General features: G+C 37.2%; 1 protein-coding gene across 1 annotated transcript; it reads left to right on the top strand.

The window, feature by feature from the left end:
- The first annotated feature begins 6,628 nt into the window (after nucleotides 1-6,628).
- On the top strand, nucleotides 6,629-18,158 carry LOC577046 (nicotinamide phosphoribosyltransferase). The gene is made up of 9 exons (XM_777300.5): nucleotides 6,629-7,130; nucleotides 8,049-8,279; nucleotides 8,825-8,953; nucleotides 9,453-9,611; nucleotides 10,424-10,554; nucleotides 11,237-11,465; nucleotides 12,018-12,278; nucleotides 12,847-12,969; nucleotides 13,329-18,158. Exons 1-9 carry the CDS (start codon nucleotides 7,071-7,073, stop codon nucleotides 13,446-13,448), a joined length of 1,443 nt encoding a protein of 480 aa, XP_782393.1. The 5' UTR covers nucleotides 6,629-7,070; the 3' UTR covers nucleotides 13,449-18,158.
- Nucleotides 18,159-18,419: the final 261 nt, after the last annotated feature.

Below are 18,419 nucleotides of genomic sequence, written 5' to 3'. Positions count from 1 at the left end.
GGGAATTATCTCAGGAAAACGAGAATTTATCTCAGGAAAACGGGAATTATCTCAGGAAAACGAAAAATTATCTCAGGAAAACGAGAATTTATCTCAGGAAAACGGGAATTATCTCAGGAAAACGAAAAATTATCTCAGGAAAACGAGAATTTATCTCAGGAAAACGGGAATTATCTCAGGAAAACGAAATATTATCTCAGGAAAACGAGAATTTATCTCAGGAAAACGAGAATTTATATCAGGAAAACGGGAATTATCTCAGGAAAACGAAAAATTATCTCAGGAAAACGAGAATTTATCTCAGGAAAACGGGAATTATCTCAGGAAAACGAAATATTATCTCAGGAAAACGAGAATTTATCTCAGGAAAACGAAAAATTATCTCAGGAAAACGAGAATTTATCTAAGGAAAACGGGAATTATCTCAGGAAAACGAAAAATTATCTCAGGAAAACGAGAATTTATCTCAGGAAAACGAGAATTTATCTCAGGAAAACGAAATATTATCTCAGGAAAACGAGAATTTATCTCAGGAAAACGGGAATTATCTCAGGAAAACGAAATATTATCTCAGGAAAACGAGAATTTATCTCAGGAAAACGAAAAATTATCTCAGGAAAACGAGAATTTATCTCAGGAAAACGGGAATTATCTCAGGAAAACGAAATATTATCTCAGGAAAACGAGAATTTATCTCAGGAAAACGAAAAATTATCTCAGGAAAACGAGAATTTATCTCAGGAAAACGAGAATTTATCTCAGGAAAACGGGAATTATCTCAGGAAAACGAAAAATTATCTCAGGAAAACGAGAATTTATCTCAGGAAAACGGGAATTATCTCAGGAAAACGAAAAATTATCTCAGGAAAACGAGAATTTATCTCAGGAAAACGAAAAATTATCTCAGGAAAACGAGAATTTATCTCAGGAAAACGAGAATTTATCTCAGGAAAACGAGAAAAAAAAAAATTTCTCCATGTCACTTCCGGGGCTCCGTAGCATCGTCATTATTATCAAAACCTATATACACTGTAAAAAAGAATTTGTTCATTGGTAATTTTTACGTATTTTTTCCATGTAGAATTTACTTGAAAACATTACTTTCCACTTACGCACTAAATTTAAGTCTTGCTAACTCAAACTTTCAATTTAGTAGAACATACGTGGAATATTTAAGTAAAATCGAATACATAAGAACTTTAAGTAATTTCAGCTTGTATTAATTTAGTAATTTTAACTCAAAATCAGAAATTATACGTATTACTCATACAATTTATGTTGATTATTCTTATCTTTTTAAAGTAAGGACCGAAGCAGTGCGTAATAGAAATATTTACATAATTTATGAATATCTATTAAGACCAAATTAAACTCTTTTTTAAATAAAACAATTCTTTTTTGTGGTTGAATGAAAATTTAAGGACTTTAAAACATTTACTAATTCATTTAACATGGCTAAGCAAAGACAAGACAATTTTTAATTGTTACCCAGTTCAAAACAAATCAAAACTTGATATTTCAGGAAATTGTCAACCAATTTTCCTTTTAAGGTACGATCAAGTATATATAAAATTTGGAGCCTTTCAATATGTGTCGAATTGAAGCGTATGTAATAGTTTGTGATGGTGGTAGTCTACGATTAAATTTTAAATAGAAGTAGTGTTGGTGATTAGTGGATGTTACTAGTTAGATTAGATGGGTACCAAATCGTGCAATATGTAATCCTATCATAGCTTTTTTTTAATTATCTAAAATGATTACAATACTAAAATGATTTACGTTAATGTAACTCGATTTAACTGAGTAAAAAATTATTCAGCAAAATAAGTAAATTCTACTTAAGATGCCGTAGGTAATATTTACTTAATGAAAATAAGGCAATTCTTTTCCTCAATTTTATTGAGTTATTTCGACTATTATTTTTTTACAGTGTACTGGCCCTTTACTATTATATAAGGAGTAGTAGTAGTAGTAGTGTTGTTGCTGTTAATGTATGATTATTATTATCATTGTTATTATCATTAAATTATTCTTCTTATTATTATTAGTTATTATTATCATCGTTATTATTATCATTATTCATGATTATCATCATCATCATCATCATCATCATCATCATTATCATTAATCATCCTCTTCTTAATCATCATTCACTGTTATTATTATTATGGTTACTTCTTTATCATATCGGCAGTAATAAGTTATTTTATCTATAGGGTCTTAAAATCGGGATTATAGCATTACCCTGGGAGCCACGGGTACAGGTCATTTTATTGGAATCCTGGGGCGGTGTTCTGAACCCTGTGTTATCTCTTAGGGCGCGTTCATGCTTGATTTTGACGGCCAGAATCAGGCATCTGTTACGCGTTTAGTTTAAAACACGATTGCGTTCATGCTCACTTTTGTAGAATCACCGAAAAACGGCGATCACGATCGCCGATCGTAAACTCACAAAAAGATGCGTTTACAATTTGTAAACGCGTTTAAATGGGGTCAACGCACTGACCTCTAGTGGGTCTACGTAGCATGCGCACACAGGTTTGCGAATCCAGCTGAAGGCCACCCAAGGAGAACTGCCTGGAGAAGTGAGCATGAACAGTGCACCGTGGAACTGCGATTACGATGAGCGTTTACGATGAGCGTTACAAATCGCTCATTCTGCCTTCAAAATCAAGCATGAACGCGCCCTTATATTGTTGTATCTTTGATTGGTAGGGTCCATAAAAATGGGCGTGTCATCAATGGTCAAAGATAAGATAGAGGCGGTCCTTCAAGAGATAACACAAAGATAAAACAATGTTCAGAATACCAACTTACAACAATATTAGCGCTGTGTTATGTCTGGAAGATACAAGATAACACAAAACTTACAACAATGTTCAGAATACCGCCCCTGAATTCGACCCTATACCTCAGCATCGGCATCAGCAACACAACTTGACCTTCTTCTTCTATATATATATAATATATATAATATTTTTTCCCGTAACATGAGAGTAATTTTAATAGTTTCATTCTTGTAATTAAATGTAATGTTAATTGTTATTGTATAATTGTTTTAAATGGGGGCACGCTACAACTGAAGAGTCCTATCTCGCTCCCCGGGGCACGGCTGGTTGTAACAACTACTCCGAAGATCAAGATACTTTAAAGGAGACACGAACGGACGAACCTAATTCTAGAATACTCCTCAACGTCCCGTTATAGGCAGGGCCGTAGCCAGAGTTTGATGTTTTTTTTTTTTTTTTTTTTTTTTGGGGGGGGGGCACATAAATGTAATTGATCGACGTCCTGGGGAGGGGTGGGGCACGTGCTCCCCCCCCCCCCCCCCCCGTGGCTATACGGGCCTGCCGTTGGGAACCAAGCGAGGATATTATTGTAGAAGGGGATATAGAGATGACATCGAAGTCTAAAACGGCTCAAACAATAATCATTCTTTCATCGAAACAGAAAAGGCACGTGAAATATGTCAGTTCCTGATGGTATATAAATGTGGATAAATTTGTTCTGTCAGGAATGACCCTTTTGATGCCCCCCCCCCCCCCCCCCCCCCACCGACGACTTGCATCTATAGTCGGATAGTTTTATCGTTAGTGAAGTCCTGTGGACATTCATAATTCTTCTCGACAGGCGCGCCGGAAGCAGTTTGGGATGGGGGGGGGGGGGCAAACATTCCAGGGGGCTCACCTTCAGGGGCAGTGGCGTAATGAGCAAAAACGTTTGAAAGGGGGGGGGGCGCAGAAGAAAAATCTGCATCACCACCACTCTTACACGTTACATGCAGGCCCCGCGGAACGTTTTCAAAGTGGAGTATTAACGATCAGGTAGAGCGTAAATTGGCGCGGGGTTCAGTGCCTGAGGCCCGGCAGCGCGTTTCCGTTTTACACCCTGCCCTAGGCTTTTCTCCAATAAAATTTTACAAACCGACTGGTATTCGGAGTCTAGTCGTCCACATCTTGCCTCGGCGCTCTGCACACCACCAGAACTCTGAAAACGTCACGTAGCGCTAGCTAACTCTCTATACTAGTTGATCTTCCTAGTCGTATCATTTATTTTTATCCATTAATACGCAATACTCTAAGAGCGTGAGGATGCGTGATCAGCTCGCAAAATTTAGCCCAGCGATAACAAAACAATAATATATCGGGAAAACCGTCTTGAACAAGAAGACCCTCGCATCGATCCCAATTGAAATTGTACATAAGCTTTGGCTTCGCTATTCTTGACGTCGATATAAACAAACTTAGACTTCGGATACAGCATGTTTCGTGTAATTTCTTGCCGAAAAGCCTAGGGCAGGGTGTAAAACGGAAACGCGCGGCCCGGCAAGGGGTCAAGGGGCTGAGCCCCCAGAAGCTCAGGATTTTTAGGGCATTAAATTACGGTCAGATAAGCATATTTAGATACCTTATATGTGACACTGGCAGGTCACTAATTAGCGGGTAGTCCAGGAGCAGAGCCCCCGGAAGTTCAGGGGTTTTAGGTATTTAATTACGGTTAGATGACAACCGTGCAGGGGCCCTCCTTAAGGCCATTGATGAGGTTCAGGGGGCAAAGCCCCCTGAAGCTCAGAGGTTTTTAGATATTTAACTAAGGTCAGATGACCATCCACGGGCCCGCCTTTGAGGGTCCTTGGTGGGGTCCAGGGGGCAGCGCCCCCGGAAGCTCGGGTTTTTTTAGGTATTTAATTACGGCCAGATGAGCATCTAGGGGCCGCCTTAGGGCCCTTGGTGGGGTCCAGGGGGCAGAGCCCCCGGAAGCTCGAGGGTTGTAGGCATTTAATTACGGTCAGATGAGCATATTTTGATATGGCAGGTCACTTATCTTTTTTCTCTCTCTTTCTTTCTTTTTCTCTGTAACATACTTTTTCAAAAAGTGAGGAGGGCTCGAGCCCCCGAGCCCAGTCGTTCTGCAAGCCCTGACATGAAGGCTTCTATAAATAAGCATATTTTTCTCGCCCGACTGTAAATTTGTTTTGATTTTCCATTCAACGCATAAAAAGGTATGACTTACAAAAAAATTGAGAAAAAATACCGGAAAATCATGTCATTCAGCAACATTTGTAAATCACTGGTATTGAATAAGAAATAACACACCTCCCCATCAGTACGCCATCGTTCAGGGGCTCATGTCTCCTCACCCCTATAACAAACAGCACATTTTTCACAATATGCGCGTATCACTATTTTATAAACCTCCATTGATAAATATAGGTGGCATGCGGAATGTTTGACAAAATTAACTTTTCTTTTCTTTGAATGGAATTTTATATGTGATTTAATTCAGGTTTTTATTATTGTTATGTTCTTTTGGGTTAAAAATACAAACCATCTTTACTTCTTTACTGCTTTTTTTTTTTTTTTTTTTTTTTTTTGGGGGGGGGGAATGCGTTTTTCCCCCTCACTTTTTGGTGGGGGGGGGGGGGGCAGTGCCCCCTGCCCCCCCCCCCCCCACTTCCGGCGCTTATGCTCGTGATGGATAAAAAATTTCTCCATGTCTTTCTCTGATTTGCCACCTGTTACTTCATAACGGTGGGGGGGGGGGACACGTCCCCCCTCATTTTCTTTTAGGAGAGATCGATCGTCTCCCCCAGAAAAACTCGAAAAAGTGCACACTTAAAATGTATAGCAAATACTGACTAAAGTCTGCCACTTATTTTTTAGGCTCTGGAGGGCCCAGTGGTGCAGCGTTTAGACTAATAGAAATAATCTCGCTCGGTCGCTACGCCCCCTCGCATAATATGTTCAAAATGTACAATAAATCTCCCTGCCTTATTCCTAAAATTTACCGACTAAATATGTATAACCCTTATAGGACTGCTCACTAATTACCGGCAAAGTAAAATTGAAGTGTGAAAGTAACACAAAGGGACGGGCACACAATTTTATTTTCTCAAGTTCGTCTCCGCTTACCCATTTCTTCAGGCTTAGTAGAGATCGAGTGGAAAATGTAATGTATGTAATTTAAGAAATCTGTACTATAGCAAAGTGGCGTACTTTACACTTTAAGTATTGAACAAAGAGGGAGTCACGGTCCCGCCGCCCTTTAGGGGGGGGGTGGTACTCAGATTTGGTTCGGACAGGGGTGTGCCGCTGAAGCCTCGAAACCCCATTTGGGGGGATTTTTCTCGAAGTAACACCCATCATTCCACACTTGATTTTCGGGTGTTTGCCATGCAAACATACGAATATTATTGAAATTTTGAAAAAGATGACCCATGTCTAGGGATACTTTTGTTAAAGATAGATTTTTTTTTTTGATTTTTTTTGTGTGAAATGGTGACCCATTACTCAATATGTGAGTACCCCGTCCCGCCGCCTCAAAAAGGCACACCAAAATCTTTTTTCTCGTATCATCATTATAATTACCGTATGTCAGATTATTATTTTCTCAAATTGTGCCATGCAGAACCACAGCCCCCCCCCCCCCAAAAAAAAAAAAAAAAAAAAAAAACACCTTAGAGAACCAGATTAGATGAGTAAGGGGCCTAATATAAAATAATGTTGTCCAATACATGCCCCAACGCGATTTAGTGACGTCAGGATTGAATAGACTTGCCAGCACTTGTACTCATACTCGTATGCATGGTGCGTACGTACGGTGCGTACGTAATACATTATTTATCACATACACAATTAGCGGCGCGCCGTCGAATATGATAATACGCTGCGTTCAAATTCTATGGAAACCTAAGGTCAAGAGAGGGAGATCTAACATAGACTCGGCTGAACGAGGTAAAGAAATTCCCTGGACGAACTAACGGTAATTCGCCAAATAAGCTGTGTTTGTGAGCTGAGTTTGAACTTTGAGAGGCAGCAGTTGCAGGTACAGGTGTATGTGACTGAGCTGCAGACCGCCAGGCCAGGGGAGGGTACAGGTGGAGCATTGCCTCTCCGCCTCTGCGAGAGACTAGTACAGTGAACACACGACTTCGCGCTTCGAAGGCTTGGAGTTGGAGAACGAGTAGATCTAGTAACTCTGTCTCGATCTTGGGGAGATTTCCAGCACTGCACTGCATAAGATTTCTTCAGAAGCTAGAGTAAACCTTAAGAGACATCAAAAGACTGAAAATGGCAGAACCAACAGATTCTTGCTTCAGCAACATACTCATGCTGACGGATTCTTACAAGGTGAGTAAAACAGTTAGAATAGAGACAAAGTAAGCTAAGTCACATTAGCTGATTATTAGGGACTTTTAGTTTTAGATTTGCACGTCGACTTAAAGAGTGCTACATGTCATGTGACATCATTTTAAGGCACTGGCTAAATCTAAAAGTCCCTATTGTCTGAGATTGATAGAGTACTAAATTAAATTCTAGTCTGAGTAAAGTTGGTTTCATTTCAAGTTCAAGTTCATCCAAATTCTATGTGTTTGTTTTTCTTCTCATCAGCGCATCCCACACAGAGTGCGATAAGCTGATACCTCCACTCATCACGCTTTCCATGAAAATACACCTATGCCCCTATGGAGAATTAAATTATTGAATTTGTTTATATTTTGTATGATATTAATATGACCTATGCCTTTCATAATTTTGGTTCTTTAATTTAAAGTCTGTTTCCGTTTGCAAGAGTATGAATGAAAGGACTGTCTATGTTTTAGCATTGAGGGTGCATTATTTTCTCAGCGGGTTGGGCAAGCGACTGGGCAGTGCACTACTTTGCAAATGAAGATTTAAGAGGGTTTCCCTCTGTCTGTGCAGATCTGCTCCGGGTGACTGACAAGCCATATATGGTAAAGACATGTCTTGCTGAAGCAGGTGCAGAAGTAGGTCTGAGAAGATGCAGTTGGTGTATTATTGTTCAGATATTTTGGGGGCTAATGTAATAACAAAGCAAGAACTAGACCGAATTTTCTGTCTCTTTCGTTAATTAGCCTCTGATTTGGGTAGGGTCGGCTCTAAAGAGAGGAGCCGACCCTACCCAAATCAGAGGCTAACGAATGAAAGAGACAGAAAATTCGGTCTAAGCAAGAACAAGTTAGAAGATGTTTTAAATTGATTATTTTCATCCCCCTTTCTTGTCATTTGTGTTTTAATATTTCACAGGTCACCCATCACAGACAGTATCCTGATGGCACCACTCTTGTCTCCTCCTACTTTGAAAGTCGTGGTGGCAAGTTCCCGGAAGTGGTTTTCTTTGGTCTCCAGTACATCCTGAAGCGATGGCTGTGTGGCCCAGTCATCACGGCTGAGAAGATCGCTGAAGCTAAAGAATTGTATAAACTTCACTTTGGGCAAGACCACTTTAATGAAGCAGGATGGACACACATTCTAGAGGTATGTACCGACACAACGTATGACTAGTTGGACAGTAATTGGCAGGCCTGGATTGCCAGCACTTGAACTGCTGTAACACACTAATCACTTACACTACAAGTGTTGGAATACATTATGTATTAAAGAATATAATCTTCAAGACAGTGTTGATAACTTGATATAAGTACCTCTTTAAATTGAACATCTTGTGAAAGAATATTGAAGAAATTAATTGCATCATTTTGCATGCAAGTGTGATAGAAATGTTTCATGTTGTGAGGATAACAGGAGAAGCAGATGACATTATTTTGTTTTAACTCACCATCAACTATGGAGTAAACTAGCATCTTTGATACTTAAATATATGATTTGATTTGATAATGTAATTGATAAGTGTTTATAAAGTTTGAGGCAGAGCTGCAGATATCTTCATTTGGCAAACTGTCTAATATGGGAAGCCTCGTTTGCCCACCATCACAATACAAAGTTTGAAAATGAATATCACACCTTGGAAAGTGAGACATTGATAACCATTCATTCATTCATTGGTTTAATTTTATCTTTAGAAACATGGTGGATACCTGCCGATGAAGATAAAGGCTGTGCCAGAAGGATCTGTGATTCCATACAAGAATGTCCTCTTCACTGTAGAAAACACAGACCCTCAAGTCCCATGGATTACAAATTGGTTTGAGGTAAATGTTCCCCCTCCTCTTTGTTCTTGTGTTATCACTGAACTTTTAATGACAGGGGACCTTGTCTCATGTACAGTATTTATTTCCGTTGCACTATCATTCAGTCATTGTACTTCATTCATCAGTGCAAAACGTATAAAGATCCAATCAAACATATGAAGGACCCTTTTTCACCTATTGTGTATTGTGGAGGTGTCATGGTGTAATGGTTCATTCACTTGACCCTCATTCCAAGGGTTGAGGGTTTGAATCCCAGCCAGCACTAACGTCTTTGGCATTAATCCAAATTTGCCATTCTCCAACAAGTTGTTTGTAGTTTGCTCAGCATTGTGAGCGTTCATAACATTGCATCAGAGTATGTAGAGAATGTACATACATTGTAAGTGACCAAGCCTGAATCCGATGACCAGTGTAATAATATCTGTACAGCGCTTAGAAACATTGTCGATGTATTAAGCACTATTTGAGCAGAAAATAATATCTTTACTTTTTTTTCTAGACTTTGATGGTGCAGGTGTGGTACCCTATGACGGTGGCAACGAATTCCAGAGTACAAAAGGTGCTAATAGCCAAGTACCTGAGTGAGACAGCTGATAATCTGACAGGCCTTCCCTTCAAGCTCCATGACTTTGGATTCAGAGGCGTGTCATCAGTTGAGGTAATTTAGTCTGAGCTGCAGGCACGAATCCTAACCTAAATAGCTTCACAAGGAACAAGTACAGCCAGACATCTAAGCACTTATTGGGTGTTCGGTGTTTGCGAGCACAAACCTCTATCAGTTGTAATGCATAACAGTGTGTCTGAACTAAGAGACTATGTAGACTGTACGGTCTACTGCACCACATATACATGTAGGTTACTAGGTTCTGTACTTAGGCTGCTCTTATTTGAAACAGCCGGAGACTGACAGATCTAGACGTGGCTCAACACTTATGGAATTGTGTAAAAGTGTCATTTAAGATTCTGTGCCTGCAGACTAGTAACTAATTGGTAACCCTTGATTGCAAGTTGAGGGAACTTCTCCACGTTTGGTTTTTAAGTTGGCACCAAGAGTGTTCTACAATGGCAAGAGCCCTGAATACACAGCAGGACTAATTATACAGACAAGACAGTTGCAATACCAGTTTTGGTACATTATGAAGTGCAAAGTTTGTGCACACAAGGTAGGAACACATACATTGCAGGTTAGGTGTAGAATACCACAGAAAATGTCACACCCTGCCTTGTGGCTGTGAAAAGATTTTCTTTCAAATGATAGACCATCAAGGTGGTATCTTTGATAGAAAGGATTGGATTTTTTCCTCAAACAAGATGGGATGTTAGTTATTAATACTTCTCGGGTTTTAATCACTATAAGCTTAAATTCATTTGATTCAGTTTTATATGAACAATTTTGTATAAACACGAAGAAAATGTTTACATAATTTACCGTGTTTGATCGCTTGTTTTTATTCTCTCTACTTTCTACAGACTGCTGGAATCGGTGCGGCTGCCCATCTGGTCAATTTTCAAGGAACAGACACCATAGCAGGCATTGTTATGGCTAAGAAGTATTACTCCTGTAAGATGGCTGGATTCTCAATTCCTGCTGCTGAACATAGGTTAGTTCTAAGATTTAAAAATAAGATATATATACTATTTCAGGTGTTTGGAGCCAAAAGGGCATTAACTCTGTGTTAAAGGATATGATTTAATGCCCTTCTTGCTCCAAACAGACAATGAATGCTTTGGTTTGTAATCAGTATGTACAATTCATAATGTTCTTGTCATTGGTTTTAATCTGCAGCTAATGGCTTTTTAACCAGGACTCAACACTTTCAGGTGCCTTGTGCATATGCCCCCCCCCCCCATTTTTTTTAAACTCCAGGGTCCTGTTTTCGCAACTCTCTTTATCAGATGAGGGCCGGACTCCCTAATGTTTGGAATTTAAACAGGGCCCCATGCACACGATTCTTATACATTTTATTTCGGACCCTGTGTGAACAAAGTTGGTGTGAAACCCCGCTCTGCACAGGAGCAGAATATAGGGATACATTGTAGTTATATTTCATATTCATGGCTGTTCTGATGGCTGTTCATGACATGTGATTTTAGCATGGCAAATATGGGAAATTCTTATCGATCTGGAATTAGTATTTACAGAGCCCCAAACTTGAAGGCATCTTGTAAATTGTCTGTTTTGACCCCCGGTACTACTAAAAAGGTATCTTTAACCCTCACTCCCCCACACCCTAAAAATTTAGTGCTTTCAAAAAGCTACTTTTTGACCTCCTTTTGCTACAGCACAATTACAACATGGGGGAAGCATGGAGAGCGGGAAGCCTTCAAGAACATGCTGGACCAGTTCCCTACTGGCCTGGTGGCAGTGGTCTCTGACAGCTTTGATATCTACAATGCTTGTGAGAAGGTGTGGGGTGAGGAGCTGAGGGAGCAGGTCATCCAGAGAGGGGAGTCAGGTTCAATACTCGTCATCAGACCTGACTCAGGAGAGCCCAGCGAGGTTGTTATGAAGGTAAGTCGTCTCATCCAAGTGTGAAGTGGTTAAAACCTACCTTGACATATATCTTCAGTTATCAATTATACATGTGCATATACATTTACATTATGTTCATGTGATGGAACATTGTGTGCATAAGATAAACCTCCATTGTGAAATCAGACAGGAAAATGCCTACATTATATGACACTCACTCCAGTAACAGTTTTTCTGAGGTCAATATCATTAACCAATTTCCTTACTTCCACTCTGAACGAAACACTAAACATAACCCTAACCTGAACCTTATCATTATGCCCTTCACAAATAAAGGCAACTGTCTGCACACTATTTATCCATTTGCTACTTGTGTTTTAAAGGCCAGCTGTACTAGTTTTGCCAGGAGGGACTAGACCACACAGCGTGGTCAATGACAGGTGGCTATCTCATCAACTCAGCTCTCAATTAATATATGAAAAAGAGGATCATGGGAGACCAGTGGTCACCTATTAGGCATTGTCTTCTATATAGAGGGGGCAAGAAGCTACAAGTGGGGCTTTAACTGAGGTAATTTTTATTTCCCTGTAGGTATTAACCATCTTGAGCAAGGTGTTTGGATGCAGTAAGAACTCCAAGGGTTACAAGATGCTTCCGCCTTACCTCAGAGTGATCCAGGGAGACGGTGTGAACTACGATGTCATCGAGCAGATCCTGAGCAGGATGAAGAAACTGGAGTGGAGCGCTGACAACCTCACCTTCGGCAGCGGGGGTTCTCTTCTTCAGAAGCACAATAGGGATACGCAGAAGTGTGCCTACAAGTGCAGCTACTGTGTCGTTGATGGTGAATCGGTAAGAGCTTTGACTTGATATATTGTGTTTTCCAAATGTGGTTCAGTGAAATGAGCAGTGCATTCATTCTTAATTGTGCATTCTTCATAACGATATCTAGCTCTTAGTTTTGATATTTCATCAGCATGCTCCCATTTGATAGTCTTACTCTTCTTCCTTGCCTATGAAAGAGCCATACATGGTTGATATCACAGAATCAAAGCAAATATTTGTGTGTATTGTCATGTAATATGACTTTGATAATTGTTATGCCATTTGGCTTGTCCTTTGTGTAAAGTTTCTGGTACATTTTGTTTGTTTCCTTTTTTTCATTAGACTTCTTGAATATCTCATTTTTTTTCTATGGCAAATATATATACTATAGAAACAAGTGCATGAAAGATGTTTCTAAATATCTTCCACTTTGAGTGTAACAAAATGTGAATATCATCAGACTTCTGAATTATAATTGTGTTATTGGGGTAAAAGTTGTGTCATCAAAAGTGAAAATATGAACGGTTATGAATCTATCATAAATGATCGTGATATGTCACTCTAATGCTGATTGTTGTATTTATCGGTCTTTCAGAGGAATGTATTCAAGCAGCCTTCCACAGACCTGGGCAAGAAATCCAAGAAAGGCCAGCTATCCCTGCAGGAGGTTGATGGAAAGATTGTTACAATAGAAGAGGGGAAAGGGGACCCAAATAAAGTAAGTAATCCTTTTGTACTGTGAAATATAAATGATTCATATGCAAATTATGATACTTTGCTTAACAAATGATTCAACTTTAATCAAAATGAATTAAATTAAAGCCCCACTGTACTACTTGTAGCTGCTTGTTGCCTCTGTATAGAAAATAATGCAGAAGCGGTGCCCGTTGGTCCCCCATGATCCTCTTTTTATTATGTTAATGGTAGAGCTGAGTTGATGAGATAGCCACCTGTCAGTGACCTTGCTGGGAGGTCTAATCCCTCCCTGTCATGTATTTGCTCTCCCTATGAAGAGTGACTAGTACACCTACATGTATTCATCTATTCATCCGTATTTTACTTTCGTCTCTCATTCAGAATCTTCTAGAGTTGGTGTATGAGAATGGGCAGCTTCTGAAGGACCAGACTTTGGATGAGATTCGGCAGAGGGCTGAGATAGATCTCGTCAAACAAGGCTCTAAGAACAGGACCAAGTAAGACGGTTCCCAATCAAGCCTTAGAGTGCTAGACCACAAAAATGACAGTTTTTAGAAATTTCCTTGTATCTGCTATTCTCTCATAGTCTGTCATTGAGTGATTTAAGGGTGCTGAGATTCTGTACTCATCTGTTCATCTATGTGTTCAAAATGTAGTCTAAAATAGCATTCGTGAATATAACCCTTTTTACAGATTAATTTATATACTATCATGATCGAATCTTTAATCTTGATTGGAAAGCTTTATTCATGTAGTTGAAATATCAGAATCTGCCGATCATGTTTGATAGGCTCTGATCTCATTGCTGAATTTTGACTGAAATATACTACTTCAAGGCTTTGTCATTTTGAGATTCTTTTCTTGTATCTAATGAAACATTTACAAATGGTGTGGATATGTATTTGTAAAGTTATTTATAAGGCGATAAGTCTGTATTACAATGCTCTCCTTAATGATTAATCTGATTTTAAGCTTGTATAGAAGTGATTTGTAATGTATCTAGATTTTAAGTCCTTATAAAGATGTGTACCAATTATCCAGAATTATAATGCAAATCAGGATTTCAATATGCCTATTGAATTAAAGTCCAGTTTGAAGTGGGCATACAAAATGTAAACACAGTATTCTTCCCAACTCGCTTGACTTTTCGAAGTAATTACCAACTTTTCAAAATTTTCGTAGAATTGAAATGAATTTTACTTTATGTTTTCTCATGCACTGCTCACATGATTTGAGAAACCAATCTACAAATCGTTTTAATCTTGTTTCCATCATGTAAATCTGCTATTTAGAATATCATGACACACGTTCAGTTAATCTGTTTGCTGAACTTTGAAGTTTGAATGAACTTCATCACCTTTTCTGTAATATCTTACCAGAGTTTGTTAAATGTCTACGCAGCTGTTTATGCCACTTTTGGTAATTACATCAACTCAGATTTTTAAGAGGTATTGCTAACTATAGAATAATACATTAAATATTAATTTACAATGCCTTAGTATTCAGGATTGCTTGATTTGCTGCATCATATCTGAGCGAGTCTTTCCTCATGAAAAGGAACAACAGTAGGGGAATATAAATATTTATAAAGTGGCATGATTTATGTATGAATTTATGATTGATAATGTTCAGAATTATAGGTTTTATCCAAATTAATTAATATTTTTTCTTTTCTTTTTTAATAAAATGTACCCAGATAATCATGAATGATAAATGTTGCTAATATCTTTTGTATATTTTGTGTTTTAAAGAAAAAAAATCTTCAATGATTAAATATATATACTGGTACTCAGTTTGTAAGTGATCTATGTGTACCTTACCACATTTTAGTAATTATTTGTTATAGCATATATATTAATTCTGTGGAAACTTCGTATATGATTTATATTGTTTTGATAGCCGTCCTTGACAAAAGTAACTAAGTCCAGGTTCATTTATTATTTTTCTGAGGAATTTGTGTGTATATATTGCTTTGTATATTTTTGTTTTAGCCTACTTTGAAGATCAGAAGGAAGTTGGGAAGAACAAGTGTATTGTTTCTTATGTTAAAACGTCTTGCAGCTGTCTTGGTTGGCCATGTTTTTGGTCTCTATACAAACCAGGATTCATGCAAATCAGAGAAACTCTTACTTGATGGAACAAGTTGATTACATTTGGTTTCTGATCAGAGAAAGGGAAGAGTGTGAAGTGCCATAGACCTGAGGAATATTTTTTAATGTGTGTTTACTTTCTATATTATTGTGTGCTGTGATGTGGATCTAGATCATCATTAAATAGGTATTTAATATAATAATTGTTTACAAAACTAAGAAGAGAAAAAGACAAATGGTCTTGTTCTGTTTAGGCAGTTATAGCTACAGCAATCATTAGAGTAGGAGGGTGTTAAAAATACTTGTGAATTATTTGTATAGTCTGGTGTGATAACATTTTATTCAGAGATATGGACATGTAGAAGAAGATGAATTTTCTTCTTCTGAATTCTAGAATGTTAAATTTAGAAGTAGAGGCACTTACTTGATAAGTGATTATATATAAGTGATTTTACTTGCTTAGGTTAGTCACAGTGATAGATTTTTTTTGGAATTTAGATATTCTGTGCCATAGGTGCAGTTGCAATACCATGTTTCTCTGTCTCTTGTGTGCTGTGTGTAATGTAAATGGTGTAATGTAAAATGTACAATTAAAATGGCAGGCATTAAATCTTTTTTCTACATTTCTTTGTGATTGAAAATATCTTGTTGCAATACCTCTTCCATAAATTCTAAAAGTGTGTTCCTTGGTATATTTCTGATTTAGTGTGACATGTTATACATGATTTGGGAGTCAAATAATTTTAAGATACACTTTGGGCTATTTCATGTATGCTCATGAGTGACTAGGTATAACCTTGCTTATGAATATTACAATGTATTTTTTCTGAAATTCTTTATAAAAAGAAAGTAATTGCATAGACACTTTAAAGTGAAAAATGTGTAATTACTGTTGAAAAATATACATTTGTAGGAATAAGTCGTAATAAAAACCTTGTTACTTTTCACTTTTGCAACACTGGGAATTGTTTATATTTAGGTACATGTATCTCATAACAATTTCCGTGTTATGCATTGTGTAACAGTTGTTTCTTGCATTTACATGTTTAAACAATTTAACTAAGAAAATCAAATGTTTCTTCACATGTGATGACATACTCATGATACTGGTACTGTAGCTCTGTAAGATCAGTGAAATGTCATACATACACTGTGTCATAGTGTGTAATATATAGAATAGAAGTAACTTCAATGTTACATTGTGCAGTCAAAACATCTTTGTAAATTGATTAATGACATTTCATATTTTAGATCACCAAGTCATAATTCTTCATCCCAACAGCACCTTGTTTTTAATTTAAAATCTACATTGAAGCCTGACCAATTTGCATCGTGATATTCGTGATGAAGAAAGCAGGGTAATTATCTTTTTGATGATCAAAAGAATTTTTTTAATTCACAATTTTGTATCTTTTAAATGTTTTTTTTTTGTGTGTCAATGCCTTTTTGTCAATGGATGTAAATTGATTATGTAAGTACTAAGTACTTCTATTGAAAGTGAATTGATTCACTGTTTGTAATGATAATGAACCCTACGCGTGCAAGAGCTCTTTTTTCTAAGTAGATACAAAATAATTTTTGTAATGCTTTAGGATTTAGTCAACCCTGACATCAAGGTAAAATTAATAATGGCAAAAAGTAGAAAAAAACATATCAATTAAAGTTGTTAAAAGAAATCTGAGACAAAAAAAAGTTCACCCAAAAATGTAAGTCCATAAGATCACTTTACGTTAAATGATTTTCTATTGGAGCAACTTTTGTTTTGTACAGAAAAGTGTAAAGATGTCCCTCCTTTTGTTAACTGGTGAAAAACTGTTCATTTTATATTGCAGTCACATAAGAAGATAATCCCTGTGGTAAACATTTTGTTTTCATGGTTTTAATAAGTATTTTTTAATTTCCTCAGGAGCATAAAGAAAATTGTGATTTTTTACGTGTACTAAAGAGGTAAGGGGTAACTGCAATGAAAATCATGAAGTTGTCACAGTATTTAATAGTGATCTTCACTTCTGCAAAGATTTGTCACATTATTATCCTTCATCAAACTTTTGCTATACAAAATAATTATCAACCCATTTCACTGATTTGTCTGTTTTTACTGATAATATTTATCAACAACTTGCTTTTTGGGATGTCACTCGATTAATGTTCAACGTGTTGTATCAGTTGGGGGAGGTTTTACAGAGTTTTGTAAATTTATTGAGTTGAATGTATTCAGATAAAGATGTATGTCATAATCCCTTCAGCTTTGGTTTTAACAGCTTGTGTACTGCCCATTTTTAGATAATTTTTTACCGGTATTCCTTTCAAAAGAACACATGAAGTTATTCATTTGATTTGTTTTCTTCTATTTATAGATAACTGTAATGAAATCTAAATTGATGTAACCCCTCAAAATAAAAAATACCTGCATATATCATGTATGAAATATTATTTTTGTAAACCTAAATACAAGTAATTTTGTTCCTACAAAAGAGGCTTAGTTTTTATCCAATGAATTAAAAACCAGAACCTATTACATTTTAAAATAACATTTCGCTTGAATGATATATGCTACCGGTAGTTAAATACTCTTTGATGGATATGTCCATTTTCTTTAAAATTTGATATTTCACAAGTGTATGTAAACTTGTTGAAGTAGCATTCTATCCTATTCTTATATTCTACTCAGTGGAGATCATACATGTTTCAATGTTGACTGTGGTTTGGATATACTCTTTATGTGAATATGATAATGCTAACATTATAATCAAGCCTTCTTCATGAATGTAATTTGACAAAAAACCTCTAAGAAAAATTAAAGGGGCTGCATTCTAAGTTGCGACTAGGGTTATCGTTTGAACAGAATGGCTGCAGCCAGCATGATCGACACTTTGTCTGGAATTGGCTGATGCACTCTAGTGATCAGTAGAAGCATTCCCAAACAGTCGCATTCAGGGAAAGTTATATCTTGATGTACTTGTGATGTCTCATATAGATACATGCACTGAATGGAAATAATTTTTAATCAGAATCATATCTCCGTGAATTATACAATGTCTAGCTATACATGTACTTCAGTTTCTACTATCATGAAGATTTGATATTTAACCATGAATTTAATAAATGGAGTCAAACGAAACGATTGTGTACTTAAATGTGTGGATCATTTTACTTTGCTTGAATGTTTGAATGAGCCCCATCTTCTGCCATGGAGCTAGTCAGCCATTGTATTGAGATTATATGGCCTGTTTTGGCAGATATGACCAGTTGGCACAATAGTTTAAATTTGATGGATGAATAGCCATTTTGTAGCTTACAATACAGCAGTTACATGGCCATTGACTTTTAACAGTGCAGTGTTTAACATACATGGTGCTTACAGCTATGCTTTTAATAAGAG

This window comes from Strongylocentrotus purpuratus, unplaced genomic scaffold (genome assembly GCF_000002235.5).
Source record: "Strongylocentrotus purpuratus isolate Spur 01 unplaced genomic scaffold, Spur_5.0 spur5_scaffold_6, whole genome shotgun sequence".
Lineage (NCBI taxonomy): Eukaryota > Metazoa > Echinodermata > Echinoidea > Camarodonta > Strongylocentrotidae > Strongylocentrotus > Strongylocentrotus purpuratus.
Note: the sequence above shows the minus strand (reverse complement) of the source record. Positions and strands in the feature narration are given on the sequence as shown.

Excerpts from the sequence above, each read along its gene's own strand:
- LOC577046 (XM_777300.5), top strand. The coding sequence starts at position 7,071 with ATGGCAGAACCAACAGATTCTTGCTTCAGCAACATACTCATGCTGACG. Across the intron at positions 12,279-12,846 it reads GTGTCGTTGATGGTGAATCG|AGGAATGTATTCAAGCAGCC; the intron begins GTAAGAGCTTTG and ends TCGGTCTTTCAG. Across the intron at positions 12,970-13,328 it reads GGAAAGGGGACCCAAATAAA|AATCTTCTAGAGTTGGTGTA; the intron begins GTAAGTAATCCT and ends TCTCTCATTCAG.